This window comes from Papilio polytes, unplaced genomic scaffold (genome assembly GCF_000836215.1).
Source record: "Papilio polytes unplaced genomic scaffold, Ppol_1.0 DF823991.1, whole genome shotgun sequence".
NCBI classification, from domain to species: Eukaryota; Metazoa; Arthropoda; class Insecta; order Lepidoptera; family Papilionidae; genus Papilio; species Papilio polytes.
In genome coordinates, this window is record NW_013525213.1 from 806,256 (window position 1) to 827,201 (window position 20,946).

Sequence of the window (20,946 nt, forward strand, 5' to 3'; positions counted from 1 at the left end):
TATTCTTACCTTTGCCCCCTTTTCAATGGTAATACAATACTACTTATTAGGTCTAACCTCGGAATTCTAGTTATAATTTTGGTCTATTAGTCGTTTCTACAAATTTTAAAAGCTGTATCAAGCTTATGTGGGATCAATAAAAGATGACTTTGTATTGCTCACATGGCATAACGTATAAAATATATTTGTAAGAATATGAATATGATTCAGAATGTGTGAAGCGAGTGTGTACTAGCGGAAGCAAGACAATCTGTTATTACAGAGAATAACGATCAAAACCTGCCAAACAAAATGATTCTTATTCCGGCGCAGCGGCGGCGCGAGCGAGTCATAAATAAAACAAGAAGCGGCACGATGCGGCGATAGAAAGAGACCGCAGCGCGCGCAACCAATTTGCATTGTGAGGCGGCCGGCGAGCGCTTCGAATTCTTATTTCGAATTTTCAAACAGTCGGTCTCCTTCTGCATAATAACATCCGTAAGGCAATGGCAGTTGCTTGGCCAATGGAGGCGCAGGACGGATTTTCGTGGGAGGACTGGCGCGCTGCGATTGGCCGGGCCGCGTGAGTTTATCACTCGATTTGTCGGCGTCGTCGTCACCGCAGTCGCTTACGATTGTCGATTGTCGCCATTGTAGCGAGCCGGCGACGGACGCACGACGCACGACGACGAACGTGTTCGCGATACGCGATCGCATCGATAGCGAATCTAGCGAATTAATAGTTAACCCGTTTGATTACTATGAATCGGTCGTAGTTTGTTTTGCATTGAACAGTGTTTGTTGTGGTGTGTCTGCTGACGGCGACGGCGAGGCTCTGACACGACAGTTACGAGCCGCCAACGTGGATCTGGAACTACACCAACGTGCCAGCGGTCACTTTATGAGGTAACTTTTTCAACTTTCTTAGTAGATATTATTTCATCAGTTGTAAAGCAATATTAAAATTTTATTATGGAGATAAAATTCTAATTAGTAGGTTGAAATAATATTATGACATAACAAGTTTTGTTATTCAAAATGCATTTTTAAGCTATAACCTAAAACAAATAGAAATAATGCGTAGTCGGAATATGGACGCTTTCTATTTGTTTTAATACCTAAGTTATAGTAATATAACTTTTAAAAATCGTGATTTAAGATACATACATGCAGTTTTTAAGTCTACATCATACGTTTAATTATTTTTCAATATTTAACCATATGTAAATCGAAGCCGGAAGAACCGCGACCTCTTGACCTTACAGATGTTAAAAAAATATGCGTTAATTACCTATGTTTGTTTGGAAACAATTAACTATTTAATGTTTGAATGACCACAAAGATGTAGATCTCACGCTGGTCGTATTAATTGTAATTTTTACGTCCGTATTTCAAGTGATTCAGAGAGTTCGTGAGAGTTTTTGTTAGATGTAATAGTGTATTTTTTTACGTATCTCGTGCACGTTTATACACAGTTATTATATAGCACGTTTAAACACAGAAAGGAAGCGGATAAGAAGAAAAAGGAATACAAAAAGTACTTATTAGTTCTTCTGGATTATCTCTTTTGTTGTTCGATGTTTGGTGTGATGTTTAGTGATGACGGGAATTATGAGTTCCAGGATTCCAATAAGTGAGAAGAGCCGCTTTATTTTCTTCGCTGGCTCTTTTATAGACGGGAATTAGAGTTATGACTCTGTCTGGATGCAGTTGTTGATACCAAATCCTAATTGATTTATTTATCTTTCTGGTATAAATGCTCATTGGTTCGTTCCGACGAGATTAGACAAAGCTGTCTTCAGATTCTTATATGGGTTATATTTTAGGGGCCTACGGGTAGAAAAATCTATTCCGTTGTACCTATTGATGGTTATAGAAAGAGTTATATGGTTTATTTCATGCAATTTATCCATATTATAAATATTTATCATCATCATCACCAGCTCACTTTACGTCCCCATTAAGAGGCACGGAGCGTACCCTAAGTAGAGGGTGACTAGGCCATTGGCCACCACGCTGGCCCACTGCGGATTGGTTGACTTCACAAGTATCTTTGAATTTCTTTGCCGATATGTGCAGGTTGCATCACGATGTTTTCCTTCACCGTAAGAACGTCGGGTAAATTATGTATATATGAAAATTCGAAAATCACATTGGTACAGCGGGATTCGAACCCAAGATCTGTAGATTACAAGTCAAGTGCTGTACCACTGAGCCACCGACGCTTAAATGGATGGATTGGATAAAATTTGCGTACATGTAGTATAGGTAGTGTGGGAGAACACACAGACTACCTACTTCTTTTGTTTTTTTTTACTTTCACGCAAACAGTCGAGGGCGATAGTATTACTATATCGTTTTACTAATAACTTCAAGGATATCTTACAACTACGTTAACCGTCTTATTATATAATCATTGTGTACTTATAAGACGATATTTCTTGTTAGATTTCTTGCAATTGGATGTAAACAAGACTTGTAAAGAGTCACTTAGTAATTGAAACTTAGGATTCTTATAATTATGCGTGCATTTTACCTGATCAAACCAGCCATGTAATGACATTAAGTGGTACTTACATTACATATGATTTTGTGTTGTTAATGCAATAAGTATTGGACCTATAGTTCAGTGGTTAATCGACTTGATATCTGATTCACGACATTTGATTCTTAACCTTTCGATTCAAATTCAGAAATTCAAAAAAGTTTTTTTTAATTCACATTGAAATATGAACACACTTATTTACATTTACCCTTATAAACAATTTTATTATTCATTTAACAATAAATCGTTTAAATGTTACCCTTATACGTTTTAGAAATGTGCAAGCGTATGCAAAATTGGCCCATGCCTTATCCAATTAGATGTTCAGATCGGCTAATGAAGGCACAATCGTGGCATCTTTATTATAGATATCGTAAACCTTTATTATTTTTACACGTTTACAATAGCTGGTGTTCTTTGTGGCGCGCCGACGGCCATTTTGATTTGCTCTTGCTAAGTTACTGACCTTAAAAGCCTCATTTGTGAGATGTTAAGCTATAAAAGACATGGAATCTCTTGATGTGATATATCTTGCATTCATCAGATTGTAATCGGATGTTCATATACTTACACATTTGAGAAATTACAGTTTAGTTACCTGTCTTGTCTTGTTTACTAAGTAGTTAAAATCTTTCATTACTTTTAAAATACTAGCTGTTGTCCGCGACTTCGTCTGCGTGAAATTAACAAAATAATCAAGATATACCTTATGTTACTCACTCATAAGTACCTTTTTTATTATAGGTGGCAAACGAGCAATCGGCCACCTAAAACCACCAAAATGGAAAGCGAGCCCATAAACATCCGCAGTTGCAGATTCGTTGCCTACCCTTGATTGACAGAGAAGGAGACGCACATAAAGAGGACATTTCCCCTTCCTATGCGTCTCGTCCGCCGTCAAATCCTCTTTTCTTTCATCATTTTCTCTTAAGAAAAGGGTGGAAAATGAGAGGGACTAAAATTAGCTTTTTGATGCGGAAATAATTTTTAAAATCGGTCCAGTAGTTTTTGAGTTCTTTATTTTTTCAAAAATATAAATCTTTCCTCTAACTGTATAATATTAAGATATAGATGACAACGAATATAGAACCTTGACACAAAAAATATTAAAAGACCAGAATTTAAAGCAGTGTAGCTTGAAACATATAAGTATTTAGATATCCAGTTAATTTAACATGAATTAGTCCGTATTTTTCATAAGTATTTACTGCTCATGTACTATTACCAACTATTCATAGTTTAAAAATGTATAAATCTACAATAAAAAAAAACATTTATTAAATGAATACTGGTAAGGAGAAAGTAAGCAAACAGAAGGATTAAAAGCATTTGAGAATTAAGGCCAGAAAAAGGTAAAAGATAGAAAATTAAAACATAGAAATATTAATTTAAATGAAGGGGAAAAGCCAAGTCAGATCAATGTAGAAAATAAAACAAAATAATGCTGTAAAGAGATGAAAGTTATTAAAGAGATTGCTTCAAAATACTTCAAAGTAAAGAATCCAGTTCTTAAGTACAATGATAAAATATTATAGTCAAATGGAAAGTATGTCACATTAATGAGCGTTAAAATGTTAATAATTTTACTTATTAAGTTAATGTAAGTTAACAGCGTACATCAACTTTAAAGTGGAAAGGACGGTACTAAATAATATATTAATGAACTGTAGACCATAATCTGAAATTAAAGATAAAAATATTTATGAATTCATTCCTGTTCCTCGGAGAATACAATCGCATGTGACATTCATCGAATTTAAACAAAAGTATGAATTCCTGAGCCTACTCTAAGAAAGGGGTGACTAGACGATAGTCAACCACGCTTGCCAAGTGCGGGTATGTTGACTTCACACATATCTCTGAATTACATCGCCGATATGTGCAGGTTTCATCAGAGTCCCTTAGTGGGGACGTATAGTGAGCTGGAGATGATGATGATGAATTCTTGTCTTTATTGGATAACAAAATTGGAAAAATTATTAAAATTGGACAACCAGGAGTTACGAAATAAAATTAAAAACAAACGAATTGAAATTCTCATCTGTTAAAAAATCGATTACAATAACATTCTTTAACATAACCTAAAATTTAGTCATGTAAGACTATTGTATCATCGATTTTTTCGGACAATTCTAACATTACTAAAATATGTATTTATAATATTAGTATGATTCCAAATTCAACCGTCCCCAATGCGTTTAAATTTGGAATGTGTTAATCCAACAGAAACAAGACAGCTACTTGTACACGCTAACAAGCTAATCCAGCGGTGCTACGTGCTCAAGTGACGATTGGAAATCATTTCTGTCGGTATTACGTTAAAACAATCCATCCGTCAGTAGTCGCCGCCATGTAAATAGTCGTCATGCGCGTTTGCGCACCGCGTTAACACCCAGACATGCGCATACGCATTGTTCCTCACAATCCAACAAGTTTCGGTCAAAGATCAATAACAACAATATGTGCTATAATCAAAAACATGTATGTAGTCAAAGAACAAAAAAGGTTCCTATCGAATCTTTACGAAAAAAAAAAAATCAGCTATTAATAGCCTTCAAAAAAATACTGGCCGAAAATTTGATTATTACAGAACATTAAAGTAAAAAAAGTAGTTGCAAAAGCTAGGTCTTTACTATAATTTCATGATGTTAAGAACCACTAAATTGGTCTATTAATAAGTAAGCTGCTTACGGTTACAAAACATAGAACCAAATCTAACCACGAATTTTCATGTTCAAGGTAAATTAAATTCTGTTCTTTCCTAGATTCAACTTGATAAGGCAATAGCTTTTTGAAACGCATTTGTACCATCTAGATGAGATCTTAGCACATTGTCAATCCGAACGTCGATGATTGTTGGGCAAATACGAATAAAAAACCGCTTCGGCTTCGAATCGTAGCCGCTAACGAGTTAGACAAAGAGTTGCCTTGTTTGCGACGCTTGCTGCGACCTCTAAGTAGTTTAAACAGTAGCTTGTTTGGACACTGCGATGTTGCTGGCTCAATTCTCTTGTTGCTTTCGAAGATGCGGTATCTTTGGAGCCAGTAATGAATGGATGCGGTATTTGTTGAAGTGAACAATGATGGTTATACGAAAAATGTTAATTGGCTAACAGAATCTACAACTAATTTTAGTGTAATTTCTTTATTTGAGGATGAAATTCAATATATAATGATTGTAGAAAACAACATTTTATCAACCTGCTCTTGTCGACAGAAAATCGGCACAGTATGTGCTGTTCTTCCTTACATCTCTATTAACCGTTATATTTGAATTCACTCCCTTCTTAAGCATCTACCCTGCAACACAATCCATCCAAATTTTCTTTGGTCTTCCTCTACCTTTATAGCAATCTACATTTAATTATAATACTGTCTTGTTTATCTGTACAGTGCACAAAAGTACATTTTCTTTTTCTTACCAACTCCTGTATTCAAAGACTTGATTTGATTAGCTTTGAGTCGCACATCCGAATAATCGTATATCTGACAAGTCAGTCAACATGTCCGACCTCATCACTCACCAGTCACCAGTCACCAGTCAATCTGCGTGTTTGCGATGCGCGGCGCGCCACTGGACAAGTAGCTGTCTTGTTTCCGTTGGATTAACACATTCCAAATTCAAACGTACCCAATGCGTTTGAATTTGGAATGTGTTAATATTTTCTAATCTATTGGGAAGAGGCAAAGGTATCTTTACTCAGCCATAACTGCAATTTAGATAATGAGATATTTATCTATCGTTTTTATAAGTTTTTTTACATGGGCAAGTTTTTAAAAATTACATTTATGAAGTAAAGGCTGACTTAAAATGAAACCTTTAATTTCACCCATGATCATCAAGACCGTGTGGCCTAATGGATAAGGCGTCGGACTTCGGATCCGAAGATTGCAGGTTCGAGTCCTGTCACGGTCGAAAATACTTTTTTGTCAATGATTTTTTAAAAATCTTTATTTTATGATATTTTTTTATGAAAGTAAATAAACCACCAACCATCAGCACAATAATTCAATTGGAACAGCCTGGGTTAGTTCAAAACTTTGGTAAAAATAACTTCAACTGAAATAGCTGTCGACAGAGGGCGTAATTATCACCACAGCACTAAAAGTCAGTAGCGCACAACAAACTTGCAGTTGTTTTCGGTCTTTTCTTTAAAAATCCTTCGTCCTTGTCACACGCGAACAGGAAGATCAATATTGACTCTGCGAAAACAAACACAAGAGTTCTGACTTGGCAATTCCTGGAATCACAATGAGTATAGAATCATCTAGAAAGAAAAGCTGCATTTACAATCTGCTGTTTTATTCATTCTTGTAACTCTTGTTGTCTCTCTTTTTTACTAATATAATGAATGGAATGGGAATATTGGCGTCAGGTGTGATCAGTACCTCACTCTAAGATTAGATCGATTTAAAAAATATTCAAGTGACAACCCTAGGGAGTTTTAAGCGTGTTATTAGAAATTGATAACAATTTATGTGTCTTGTTAATTATGGTTATTTATAAAGTGTATTTAATTTGTTGATAGCAGATTTTAATTTACTTTTGATTGGTTCCCTTAAGATTTTTTTTACATTTTTTGTAAATTCCGTTGCATTTGTAAATGTCATAAAAAATAATGTGAAGAAAATGTCGTTATTATATATTTAAAACCTACCCTACCCTCTGTTCGTTGTCTCGCGTAAAATAACATTAAATCTATCCCAAGTTTTCTAAAATAGTTATTTAAAAATCACCCCCGAGAGGGTGTAAAACTTATGCTTATATTGTCCAAATCGTTAACAGACTCAAATTATGGGTGCGTAAGGGTTGTGTTGGTAAGAGGGTATGTTTCGTATGTTCGAGTGATACCTCCCCGCCGGGATTTGCGGTTCGAACATATTAATTTAGCAGCCCGTTCGACTTCACTATTTGATTTGTAACGCCCGCAACACCGACGACTAATTTATAAATGGTTTCACTGAGTTAATTAGAAATTTCGGATGATTTATATCATTTCCTAGGTCTTCATTTGTTCTGGATAGATTGTGTGGTTAACGAGATTCAATTGTTATTAAAGTAAGTGAAACTTTCTTAATACATTTATAGTGTAAACACGAATGTAATCCTGGCTAAAAACTAGTTTTCGTCCGCGATTCCGCTCCCGTGGAATTAAAAAAAAGTAAGTAGCCTAAGTGGTCTTCTAGACTACCCTCTGCATCTATGTCAAATTTCTTCGAAATCCGTTCAGCTGCTTAGGCTACAAACTCTAACAAACATCCATCCATCAATCCTTTCGCATTTATAATATTAGTAAAATTACTAAGATTAATGGATGCAAATTAGTACCGTATTCTTCCGCAATATGGAAAAGCTGTATATTTCTGGTCAGGTTATAAATTCATTTTGGTTCCTGAAATCTTGTTTTTTTTTTCAAGTTAACGAAGCTTATCGAAAATATCATCTTAATAAATATCATATTTTCTTTTGAATAGAAAGGTTACCTAAATGTCCCTTTATCTCGAAGTACCTCTTCAAGACAACCCAAGTTTAGGAACCGCAAAAAGGCGACTTACTTAACGAAATTAGAGTAAGACTCTTGAGAGGCAAATCCTCGTAAGGGGCCTTCAGCCAATCAGAGACAAGCGTGTGATCGCTTATAAGCAGCCAATTTAAAAAGCGCCCTCTTTCTTATGCGCGATGTATTAATATTTTCCAGTCCCGTGCACACTGTAATTGTCGCAGGAGTATTAAAAGTCGCGATTGTTGCGCACGTGTGTAGGGGCCCTAACAATGGCCGCGACACCGTCGGGGAGATGAGAGTTATATTTTTAGTATAATTAAAATGTTTCTGCGATCATCTCAAATCGATGGCGTGTTTTCAACTTTGGTTTGATCCCCCGGGGTGTTGGTAAAAACTTTACAGGTGTCTAATACCTCATTAAAGTATTACCCTTACTATAAGAAACTTGGACAGCCAACAGTAGTTTATAGTAATAAAAATAAATACGTTGACTTATCAATCATCTTCGGTTAAAGAAATAAACCATATATCTAACTATATTTCTTGTTTTTTTTTATATAACATAAGGTGGCAAACGAGCAAGCGGCCACTTGAATCCGCCAAAATGGCGAAGCGACCGCTGCCCATAGACATCCGCAATTGCAGATGTGTTGCCTACCCTTATACGACGAAGGAGGAGACGCACATAAAGAGTATATTTCCCCTTCCTATGCATCTCCTCCACCGTCAAATCCACTTCCTCTTCCCATCCTCTCATTATAAGAAAAGAATGGTAAAGAGAAAGGGACTTAAATTAGGCCTCCGGCACCACACTCAACAGACGAAACACGGAATTACTTCACGCCTGTCTTCTGTGTGGTCGTGGTATTACACCGGGCGTGCCGGCCCATTCGTGCGAAGATGTTAAAGCGGGCACTACCACTGTCAAAATGTATCAAAACATTTCTATTTATTACATGCTTAAAGACAAATTGTAACTGAAAATTCCTTTTTCCCATATTGTTTAGGCATATATTTACTCCTCGAAACATAGATTTAAAAAATACAAATAAAGTTATTTAATAAGTGTTTTATTCCAGTGCCGCTGGCGCGATGTGCGAGCGCGCGGGCTACGGCAGCACAATGAGCCACTTCCCCATGGGCCATATGTCAGCTATGGGCGCGATAGGCACCATGGGCGCGATCGCCATGAACGGCCAAGCTCAGAAGAAGAGCCAGGAGGAGCACATCAAGCGGCCAATGAACGCATTCATGGTGTGGTCGCGTCTACAACGGAGGAAGATAGCCCAGGACAACCCTAAGATGCATAACTCCGAGATCTCGAAGAGATTAGGTAAGATTCTATACTATTGTCGTCATAAAATTTATAGGGTTGCCAACTAAACAATTTTCAAATGATACATTTACTAAGTAATAGATATTGCCTGAATTAATAAAAAAATTAATCATTAGATTGATATTGTAAATGACTATCTAACAGTCTTCTATTGCTGCAAAGGCGACAACGAAATTTAAAAAAAAACGTGCTTAAAGTTTTAGTAGTAATTTAATATGTAGGAAAATAAATTAATAAACATTTAACGCGTACAATCCAATTTCTAAAATAGATAACTTATATTACGTAATAAGAAAAATTCATTATTAAAAACCTTTCGAAGTTTTCAATCTGATACATTTCCGTTACTTAATATTGTATCAATTATCTAACTTTAATTAAAGATTCGGAGATGAATCGACAGTAGTGATATATTGTTCAATAACCTCTCAGTTGTAATGCAAATAACTCGGCCCCGGTCCTCTACAAACAGAGGTAATTTAATTCCAATCTAACTCGCACATAACCTTTATGTTAATACACTAGATAGTGTTCAGACGGTGGAATACATTAATCGAAATTATAATGAAATCTATTAATTGTCTTACGAAATATCTTATGGAAAAGGCTTTATAACTCACTAGGTGACAAACTACTCGTGTCTCTATACTAATAAGAGCTAACAGCAGAATAACCAGCTCACTATACGTCACCACCAAGGTGCTCGAACCCTATCCTTAGTTAGGGACTCCACAACAACCAACAACCACAACCACTCTGGCCTACTGCGGGTTGGTTGACTTCACATATCTTTGAATTTCTTCGCCGATATGTACGGGTTGCATTACGATGTATTCATTCACCGTTAGAAAGGCGGGCAAATTATGTACGAATGATATTTCGAAAAATCGAAAATCACATTGGTACATGGCGGGATTCGAACCCAAGACCTGTATATTACAAGTCATGTCCTTAAACAACTGAGCCACCGACGCTCCTAATAAGAATGTTATCTGTTTGTTTAAGTCAAATAAGATTTTAGATTTCTGTATTACCGTTAAAGCATTTGAAGAATCATCAAAGTTAATCAGTACACGTAATAACGCCAGAAACTTTCGATATGTTAACCTAATATAGAAAAGATTTAATGCTGTTTTCTTATTACAATATACAAATACATTACGTTAGACCGTGTGTTATAACTCATATACCTCATGCTGCAATCAAATTGGAGAACGATCGAAAATTTAGAACAGATTTAAAATTAAAAGCATAGTAAAAAAAATTGAGCGTCGCACGAAAAAAAAGAGGGCGCAATCATGCGGCAGGAGCGCCGCAGCGGGACACCGGCCACCGAATTAATCAACGACGAAAAGTAAGCAAAACTCAAGCCCAACAGAGAATTTAAAAATGTTCAGAGAGAAGAGACAGGGGAAGAGACACGGGCGGAAGAGTGGGGAAAAATAAAACCGCCGCCGCTGGCCGCCATTCTGTCGGTGACGGCGAGAGGAAGCGCCATTTTCTATTTTTTCCCTCCTTTTTTAACGGTGCCTTGTGCGGTCCGCTCCGCATAGGTACACTGTTTGCACGTGTTGTGTTGTGTCGTGTTGGTTTGTTGATCACACTACACTGCACCGATACTACCCACGGCATCTGATAATGCAATATAATCGTTTTATAACAATAATTATAGGACAATAATAAATTAAATTAAATGTCAACGTTCAAAGGTTTGTTTATTTAAAAGGGGACTTGTCTTAAATTCCAAATTGTCCTCGTCATAACCCGGCAGCTAGAACAATTAAAATTGAAGATCTTAAGCAGATATATTTAATATTGGTTAACATTAATCGGAATATAGATAACTCAACACCTACAGTTACATCGGTGCGGGGGGTGTAGGCGCCGCGAGGGGGAACGGCGTTCGTAAGTCAGTTTCTTATTGCGAGCACAGCGTATTGTCCTGAACAAACAGCGCATTATTTATTCATACAACGTTTTAAGTTCGAGCGCTACTGTAAAAACGAACGTAAATGATTTCAAAATCCTTAAATTACAGCCCAAAAGATCAACATAGAACTCAGAATTTTGAAATGGACACTAATGACGTCCCTTAGTATGGAATCATAATACTAAAGTAGTAAGACTTGTAAAGGAGTAAGAAGATTTAAATTCGAATTAGAAACATTCTTATAAGAAACTAAACTATCGCACAACTGTTTTTCTTGTTTTGTAACTAAACAGTTAAATGTTCTGCAAAACAATCGACAATCGCACAGTTGTGACGACATAGTTTAGTCAAAGGCGCGCACAGCTCTAAGTGTGCATAGCAATGTGTATACACTGCCATTAAAATATAAAAAATAAAACGAGAAAAACAAATTTTGATAAAACAAGTCGTCTTGTTGTCAAACATCATTTTACAAATAATAGATTCATCAATCAAAAACGAACAAAAGCTTGAAATAATGGAATATCATTTGAAACCATTTAAAAATGGTTTGTGAATATTGTACAGATGGCAGAGTTGTGTAATACCTGTCGATAATGAACGGGGAGCATTTCGTTCATTCCATTGTCTACTGGCATTAATAGATCGGTGCACAAAACGTGTTTTGTTCGCGAACCAAACGCGATGTCGAACGCCCGACAAATGTCGATGCGCCCGACAAAGCTTTTCGCGTAATGTTCAGCGTTCAGTGTTCACTCCCTTCATATCTTTTTACTATCAAATTACAAATAATAAAATACATACGGATTGGAAAATATTAAAAATGTCAACTTCATCATTTTTTACTTTCTAAAAAAGAAAAAATAATGTATTAAATAGACTTCGAAATTACTGAACCGATTTTTAAAAATCTATCGCCATGGAAAAGCTACATTAACATCTAAAAAGAAATAGGCTAAATATAACATCAAAGATATGAGACGTAGGCATAATTTGCCTACCAAATAAAACTGGGGTAGATAGGTAGTTTTCCAAATAATTTGAATAAAAACTCATTTTTTGATCTTTTTACTTTAATTTTCGGAATAGCTTTTAAATGCTTTATATTTCTTGTTCCATATTTATATTCCACATCGCTCGAAATTTACAAGAGACAAATGTGGTTGTCTCTTTCAAACTGTTGGTCAACTTGACGGATTCCACAAAACAATCGGTAAAAAGTCAAGTAGTTAACTCTTGCCCGCCGTGTGTCGCCGTGTTTGTTTACCTCGCTGTCCGATGCACCAGCCTACCCTCAATAATTCCCTCCGCCAACTGTTAGGGGCGTCGCTCCGTAGTTAATATTAATTAAGGGTGGGGGTGGTTCATTGTGCTTCATGTAATTGCTTTCCATTTATCGTCGAGGTGTCGTACAACCCTAGCAAGACACCTTTATTCTGTCATTTTTTAATTTGTAAGTCTACTAACGTCTTTTGTGTGTTAAATACTTGATTGTTTTTAAGCTTCGTCGAAGTAACAGGCTTTGAATATAACTGGGCGTGTCATTTGTTAAAAAAAACTTGGGTTTTTCTTTATACGTTCTTGGCTTACTTGGATAATGACGGTTCTTGTTTAATACAAGTATGATAGCTCTTCATTTAACTGTTTTTAATGGATATTGAGCCTTCCTTGCAATATAAGTGAATAACACAAAAAGTGGATACCATTAGATAGTACAAGTTTTTGTTAACCCAAACGTAGCAACCCTATTATCCCCCGATCACTCCCAAAGTCATTACCCCATCTAATCATCCACGCCCCACTGAAACTCGAATTACATAATACGAACATATGTCGCAGTTGGATTCCAATTTACGTCGATTTTCCTCGCTCTCTATATAAGTTTTGTAATATTTTTTGTTTCAACCGCCTGCCCCATTTTTTGTGGCCTGAAGTGTAATTAAAGCATAGCGCCAACAATACCGACCGCCATTGGCCGTAATCCAGCGAAGAGCATCCAATAGCAGACACGTTTGTGATCTCACAGCGCAGTGATCGCTCTACAATGCTGTTTTTCTATCGACGTCAAAGAAACACTGAGCACCGTCGGCTCAAATAAGAATGTATTGTACTGCAAGAAATCTATTAAGGGCAAACACGGTGTGAACGCGATGGAATGACTGAGTGTTTTCCTCACTTCCAACGAGTGCTGGTTTTGTGTCTTTATGTTGGCAATGCTACTAAATCAATAAGAATACTGGAACTTATCTACATAAATCTTGAAATACTAAGAGCCTGTCCCACCACTGGCTGATAGAGGCTCAGATAGCTTAAAAATGACGTCAGATAAGGTTACAAAATCTGATATTTCCGTCACATATTTTACATGTTGGATTGTTATCAAACAATTGACAATTTGGTGGGACAGGCCCTAAAAAAAGAAAAATCTAAGTAATTTTAGAAAAGAGAATGTCCATGTTTAAATACTTGAGTTCTTTCCGTCCAATATGTCATGAACACTGTACATAACCACAAAGATTCGTATGGCCAATTTAAACAAAATCCTCGATTGTTTGATATGTCAATACCGATATGTTCTAAAAGCGCGCGCACAAACATCCAACTACTTAAGGAGTCACGGGCACGATCGACAAGAACCGGCTTATATGAGCAAACATTTGAAGTGCAGGCGCGCCGATATTGGCCAACGTTAAAGTAAAACCCAAATATCATTGACGCACATAAGAGAATTGAAAAAGTCAGTCTCAGGTGCATTGTCAGTGACAAAGAATTGTAAAAAGCCCGTCTTGGATCGAAAACAAATCTGGCAGCTAAAGCCATTAATGTCTAAGACACGAAAAACGAACCTATCATGTCCTCTAATGAAATATCAGACCATGATTTTTATAATTTAGTTTGTAGTTCGTTGTCATTAGAAGTCTGAAAGATCTTCCCTGACAGACTAATGTTTTTCGCTCGTATTTGATTTGTTTTATGTATGTGGGTTTGGAGTTTTCATTGTGACAGCTGATTTTGAAGAATAAGTGTCAATCAATTCATGTTCTTCCTCAGATTGTCTTGGAGTTGACAAAAGACCTACAGAGGTTGAAGAAATAATGTTCTCAAACTGATAAACCGAGTTAGAATGTCACTCGCGGTAACTTTTTAGAGTGTTTCCAAGTATATTAATTTTAGTCAGTCGGTGATTTTTTTTTTAATTTTTTCTTTTAATATAGGTATGAAGGGTATATAATGATATTTTCTTTCTTACAAGTACGTGGGTTTGTTGAGGTTATGATAACAGTGTGCGTGTGGTAGGCGAGTCGCGGGTCGCAGAGCGCTTATCGCGGCCCGCCACTCGTCAGACCGGAGTCGCGCGACAAAAATACTTTTGTTTCCCCATTGTCCGGGGAGGGGGGGCCTTTTTGTCCCGTTGTTTAATTACCGCGTAGGTTTTTTCGCAATCGGCTCGCTAGCGACCGTCTCTCGGTACAATGCAAAAAAAAGTTACGACCTGTTGTGTCTTTATCTTTTTTATTTCGTTCAGCCGTTACGTTTTCAGTCGGCACGAGTGCGTAGTTCTATTTTCTATTATTTCGTTACGAATTGAAAGTTATTGTTAGCGTTTTGTTGTATTTTTTGCGTTGTGCTTTCGTTATATTTTTTGTTACTTTTTCAGTGCTGATTATTTATATCTAAATGACGTATTTTATAAGTGTGAGTGTAAAAATTTAAACGCTAGGAACTTTTTGATGTCTTCAAAATAATATGGAAACGAATAGATTAGTATTTAACAATTTACAATAACAGAAATAAATGTATGTACTATTAAGATTTTTTTTTAAATAATCATTTGGCAAAACACCTTCACATTTTTTTAAAAAATGCAGAAAACACACTGCAAGATTTTATTTAAAACTAGATGTTCCCCTGCGACTTCATCCGCAGAAAAAAAAATCATTTCATTGTTCATATTTGTCAAATTATCAATTTCAAATGTGAAAATGACATGACATGATGTCAAACCATGGCAACTTGCTTCCTTGATGTTGGCAACAACTTATGGCCTCTTTCCCACATAAGGTTTTTTATCCAATGTATTTACCCCCTAAGTTTAATGGCGTTAAATAATATAGCCTAAAGCGTAACGTAAGTGTAGAGTTTTTTTATTAAAAAAAAATTATTCAAAAATGTGCTGTAATTGCTGACATCTTAGGCAACAAAGAAGTGTGTGTTTACGCTTTATTATAATAGTATAGATAATTCCATTTACTTACTAAAAATACTTTAAACCGTTAAACTTTCATATCATATTATCACTTGAATAAAAAATAAACATTCTCTCTGATTGTATGCTAAACATAAAATAATCATTGTAAAAATTGTTATCGTCACTACTGAAACACATTAATGTCGATTCACCGAAAACCGAAAAGAGAAGCTATTAAGATTTAATAAAATCATGACCTAAATACCATTTCTTACCATTTCAATTTTCCGGACGAAAGGGTGGCGCGCCTTCGCCTTCCCCGTGCCGGCTTTGTTGCTACCCCCTCCCCCTCCCGGACCTACAGCCACCCCCCGGCCCATTGTCGCACGGCACACAAGCTTTCAGAGTAATGAAGAGCATTTTCGTCCGATTCTGAACACAATGGCCGTTTTAATACAACGCAGAGAGGAAACTCTTTGTCGTGTTGTGTATTGTGCCCAATGCGAGTGTGTTACATACGCCCCGTTGTTTTTTGTCTTGCTCTTTGTTTGTGCGATTGTCGCTGACAAAGATACGTAATGTAAAACATCTCTGTCGAGACATTAACGGCGGTATTCACTCGAGTCTCGCGAACTACGAGCTGATTCTCATTTTCAATCTGCAATCGACTTCACTTAGCGAGATGACGTTTCTTCTGTTTGATGTTGCTTACAATTATATCTTGGTTTTTATTTATTTGATTTCATTTACATTTTATCATTGTCTAGATAATTATAAGAAAACTTTAACGGTCCACTTGAAGTAATGCTTTGTCAAACTAAAGCTTGGTAGCGCTTAATTCTAATTTATTGTTTTAATTTTAATTAAACTGTTCAGTTACAGTGTGCGCATGTAAGTACATCTTAACTATAGAGTTTAACTATGAGTTAAAACATATGTAGGGTTTTCAGGAAGCAACGATAAAAAATGTGGTATTGAAAAATGTTATGACAAAATGTATACTAAATACTATTATTATAGGACATAAAGTAAACTAATGTTACTAGAATTACAAACTTTTACCACCCCTTATCAATTATAATATCACAAAAATGTCTATTGTATCAAGTCATTTGATTCCTATTTACGCGTCTGTGCGAGGCAATCGTTGGCCAGTGTTGCTAGCGTCGACATTGTTTACCGAGAGGCGGGCTGTAGGAAATAATTATTGTAGAGTGGCAACACTTTGCAGTGCCGGCACGTGTCCCCGGCGAATTCGATTGGTAATTGTTAATTAAATTTGGAATAACGGACTATTCAGTACTTTAATAAAAAGTATTTTGGGGACAAAATTTAGCTTGAAAGGGTGTAAGTATTGATTTCCATTGAATTAAGTAAAGGAGTTATGCTTTATCAATTTAAAAAACCTTTTAAAACTTAATGGAAAATACAGAACGAGATCAAATGGCAAAACGAGCAATAGTCCAGACTACTTCAAATACAATTTAGTACAAAAATATGCAATGTGAAAAAATAACAAAATGAAATAACAATCGTTATAGAAAATAATATTGTGTGGTCGTATTGTAACACGCGGTACAGAAACAATTCACAACACTGAATACTTCAAATCGAATGTTAAACTATAATTTGCATTAAACAAACAGACACATCCATTAACAATCATATTAACGAGCGTTGCATTAACATTACAATAACTCGACTTATTGTCGTTTAAACAAAGGCATAGGGAAAAATTCTTAGCGACATTTGTCCTCCTTAGGTTGCAGTGTCGACAATGTGCGACACAATACGCACAAACCTGCGAGCGACAGCCGTACACCGTGTCCCTTTGTTGGAAAACGGGAAATCGCGCAGCTTCAAGACATTGTCGCTGTTGAAAGGCAACGCGTATGTTTTAGCCGGCGTTTTGTGCAATGCAAATGTCTCCGTTGTCATACGGGACGATGTGTAATTAGTTTGCTTTATTGATAGATGAATAGTTCGTTTAAATGCAAATTTCGAGCGACGTGGAGCGTGCTTGTATCGTATGAACGTTTGAAAATGTTGATTGGTGGTTTGTGGTTAGGTTTACGCTATGATTTGTAGCTATATCAATGTATACAAATCGACGCGAATATTTCACATTTATTGTTTAAAAGCTTTACAATTAGTTATAGGATTAACGCAGGAAAAATGTTTAATATCCTTAGATATTAAAATCATTTAGAAAATAATAGTTTTCTAAATTTAGCATTTGTTTATACGTTAACACGTTAGAGAATTGTCCTGGAATTTCCCGGTTTAATCAATATGAATATAGAGTATACCAATTCGTATTATAATGGATGCATACCGATCGAGTCGCGCCGGCCGACACACAGGCCGACAAAAGGTAGCCTCCCCAAAGTATCGACAGAATAATGAGGATCCGGGAAAAACTTGTGTAGCGGAATGAAAAGCGCAAATTCGTCGTTAGGAGGCGCTTTCCGCCATTGTTGTATGCGTCCCTTTCCCCCAACAGGAGCTCTGCGGGGGTGGAAGCGAGAGGACAGTACTGTCGGATTGTTCCTTTCAATGTTGGTGACATTGTTTTCGCTTTTGTGCTCGCCTGAATCAGGATTGTCTTGTCTGTTTGAATGGACGGTGGCGCCCCTCCACGGTATCGATGGGATGAATAAAGCCTTCCCATAAATGGGGGGAAACAAAGGGTTGGTCTCTTGAATCGAGCTCGGCTGGTCGCCGTGCTTTCGATTATATTGTATCGATTGAAAGGCTTTGTGTCCGCAATGAGGGATGGTTTAAGCAAATTACTTTATTCTTTTTATCTCAATGGTACAATAGTTTGAAACTTCATGATTCAGTTCGAATAATCATGTTCTGTTCAGTAATTCTGGCTTCGTAATGTTTAATACTTTTTGACTTTAACTATATCAACATTTATCTTTTAAAATGCCTATGCATTAGTAAAAATCATTTACAAATTGGTTTTAATTTTCAAAGTTGATTTCAAATAATATTAATTAGTGTTTTAAGAAACGGTAGACAAATTTTTCATACAAATAAAAACAACAGCTTATTATGTCCACTTATATGTTTAAAAGTTTCCAATCTGAATCTCATGTGGTACCAACATTAAAACAATTATTTTCCATAGGTGCGGAATGGAAGCTTCTATCAGAAGACGAGAAGCGACCGTTCATAGACGAGGCGAAGCGGCTGAGGGCTATGCACATGAAAGAACATCCAGACTATAAATATAGACCGCGGCGGAAGCCCAAGACGCTCAGGAAGGAAGGATACCCATACTCCATACCTTATCCCAGTGTGCCAATGGATGCGCTCAGAGCTGGTAAGTGGATTTGGCCTTAAACATGCAATTTTGTAAATATAACTAGCAAAAAGCGGTGTTTAAAATGGCTCGTGAAGTTTTCTTGCTTGTCATAATTTTAAAAACATGTTTAAAAAAATACATGTCTTTTCAACACAGATAATATATATCTTATTAGTTTCATAATTTTGTAATAGATGGCGTTAGAAAACAATAAAATTCTAATGAAGTGGATTTCTTTCGATGATCTTTTTCGATAGATCTAGAAATAAATTTAAATTACTATGTCAAAGACCGAATTTAAAAATTATTCATTGTTCAGGAAATTACACCACACAACTGTAAAGTTATTGGGACTATCCCAAAGTTTTCTTCATTCGTCCTAATTATTTAAAATACTCAAATATGCAACTTGATGCAAGTTACTTCCTAGTTTCAAAATTACTTTAATTTACAGTAAATTCAAATTAGCTAACAAATCAAATATTATTTGAAGCAGTATAGAATACAGAAAGGTTTAGCATCAATAAAACACTTGTTCAAATATTTGTTCAATTGTTTGAAAATATTAACAAGCACAAAACAAACTGAATTTAATTAATACGATTACTATGCTATGGAAACTGAACGAAATTCCATTAAAAAATTAAAACATACATAATTTTAAGCCCTGCCCCACCACTGGCTGATAGAGGCTCAGATAGCTTAAAAATGTCACTGTCAGATAAGGTAACAAAATACGATAGTTCTATCACATATTTTACACGTTGGATTGTTATCAGACAATTTAGTGGGACAGGCCCGTAATCTACTAAGCATGAAGGTTAACAACAGTTATGATATGGAATCCATCGTACTTCATACTAATATGATAAATGCGAAAGTTTAGATGGATGTTTGTTAGAGTTTGTAGCCTAAACGACTGAACGGATTTCGATGAAATTTGGTATAGATGTATAGGATAGTCTGGAAGAACACATAGGCTAATCATTTTTGTTTTAATTACTTTCAAGTGGACGGAGTCGCGGGCGAAAGCTAGTATTAAATAGTGCAAGGTCAATAGAGATAATTAAATTTATTTTCCACAAATAATAATATCTGTCAAACAAAAGTCAAATAAATTCCAAATTGCCAATATCAGAATGTTTCCAATAAACGATTTCAAACCAAGCGCCACAACTGTTACTATAACGTTACAACAACCGTGTAACCCTGTCTTTTTTACAACGGAAAATAATTAAACTTCTCTTGACACGAACTGTCAAACTTGTTTGTTTTTAGTTGGAAAGGCGCACCGCAGCCCGCAGCCCACAGCCCGCCATTATGCGCTGTAAAACACTTTTAGCTTTATAACATTTTGTTACAAATTATCTTCGAAAGAATCGCTACAAATGAGCTATAATGAACTCAATTTTGAATTAAGCTTAACTGTTTTTTTTTAATATTAGCCTTTGTTCGTAAAACGTTTTTTATCTTTTCTGATGTGCTCGAAATTGTAATTATTCAAAACTCAGTAATTAGTTTAAACATTTGACGTGTTCTATTATTTAATTATGGACATAATTATTTTAAAGCAAGAAAAGGCTGCTAGGAAATTTAATTGTTCTATTTTACGAATTATTTTCTTTGTAGAAAAATAAAAAAAATAAAAGATTAATTACGTCAGATTAACTTTTTAAAATATTTGTCTTTTATGTTTATTACAATATCTCATTTAAATCTGAATGTCAAATTTACAAGTGTAGTACTCGGCCCAGTATACTTGAAATCTAAACACAGCACAGTACCGTCGTCGGGCGCGACAAAAACCACGCACTCAGTCACGATTTCCACTCGTGACTCCCAAACTAAGGCGCAATAAAAGACAACTTGTTCTTTTATAAATACAATCTTTTGTTATAAAATGTATCCATTATTGCACTAACGGGATTACCGCGACTAAACAGCAGCAACAATAAAAAATATATTTGCCCCGTCATTGTCGCAGCACGCACTAACTACGTTTGGTAATCGAATTTCAACAAGTACACGTTCTAAAATATTTCGTTTCGTTTATCTGTGTAAAATTTCTCGCCAGTATTCGTACTCGTAAAATTTTATCACTCGATTTAGGTTAAATCTTTATGATTTTGTTTTTACCCAACAAAGAGGGT

General features: G+C 35.9%; 1 protein-coding gene and 1 non-coding gene across 2 annotated transcripts in view; both read left to right on the forward strand.

The window, feature by feature from the left end:
• The first annotated feature begins 647 nt into the window (after positions 1–647).
• Positions 648–20,946, forward strand: part of LOC106101338 (transcription factor Sox-21) — a 36,510-nt gene continuing 16,211 nt past the window's right edge. The window contains exons 1-3 of the mRNA XM_013280520.1: positions 648–885; positions 9,108–9,361; positions 18,620–18,814. Of these exons, the coding sequence (XP_013135974.1) occupies positions 881–885; positions 9,108–9,361; positions 18,620–18,814 (454 nt within the window). The 5' untranslated portion in view covers positions 648–880. The remainder of the gene's footprint in view (positions 886–9,107; positions 9,362–18,619; positions 18,815–20,946) is intronic.
• On the forward strand, positions 6,368–6,440 carry Trnar-ucg. Its single transcript has one exon. It is a non-coding gene; the product is annotated as a tRNA-Arg (tRNA).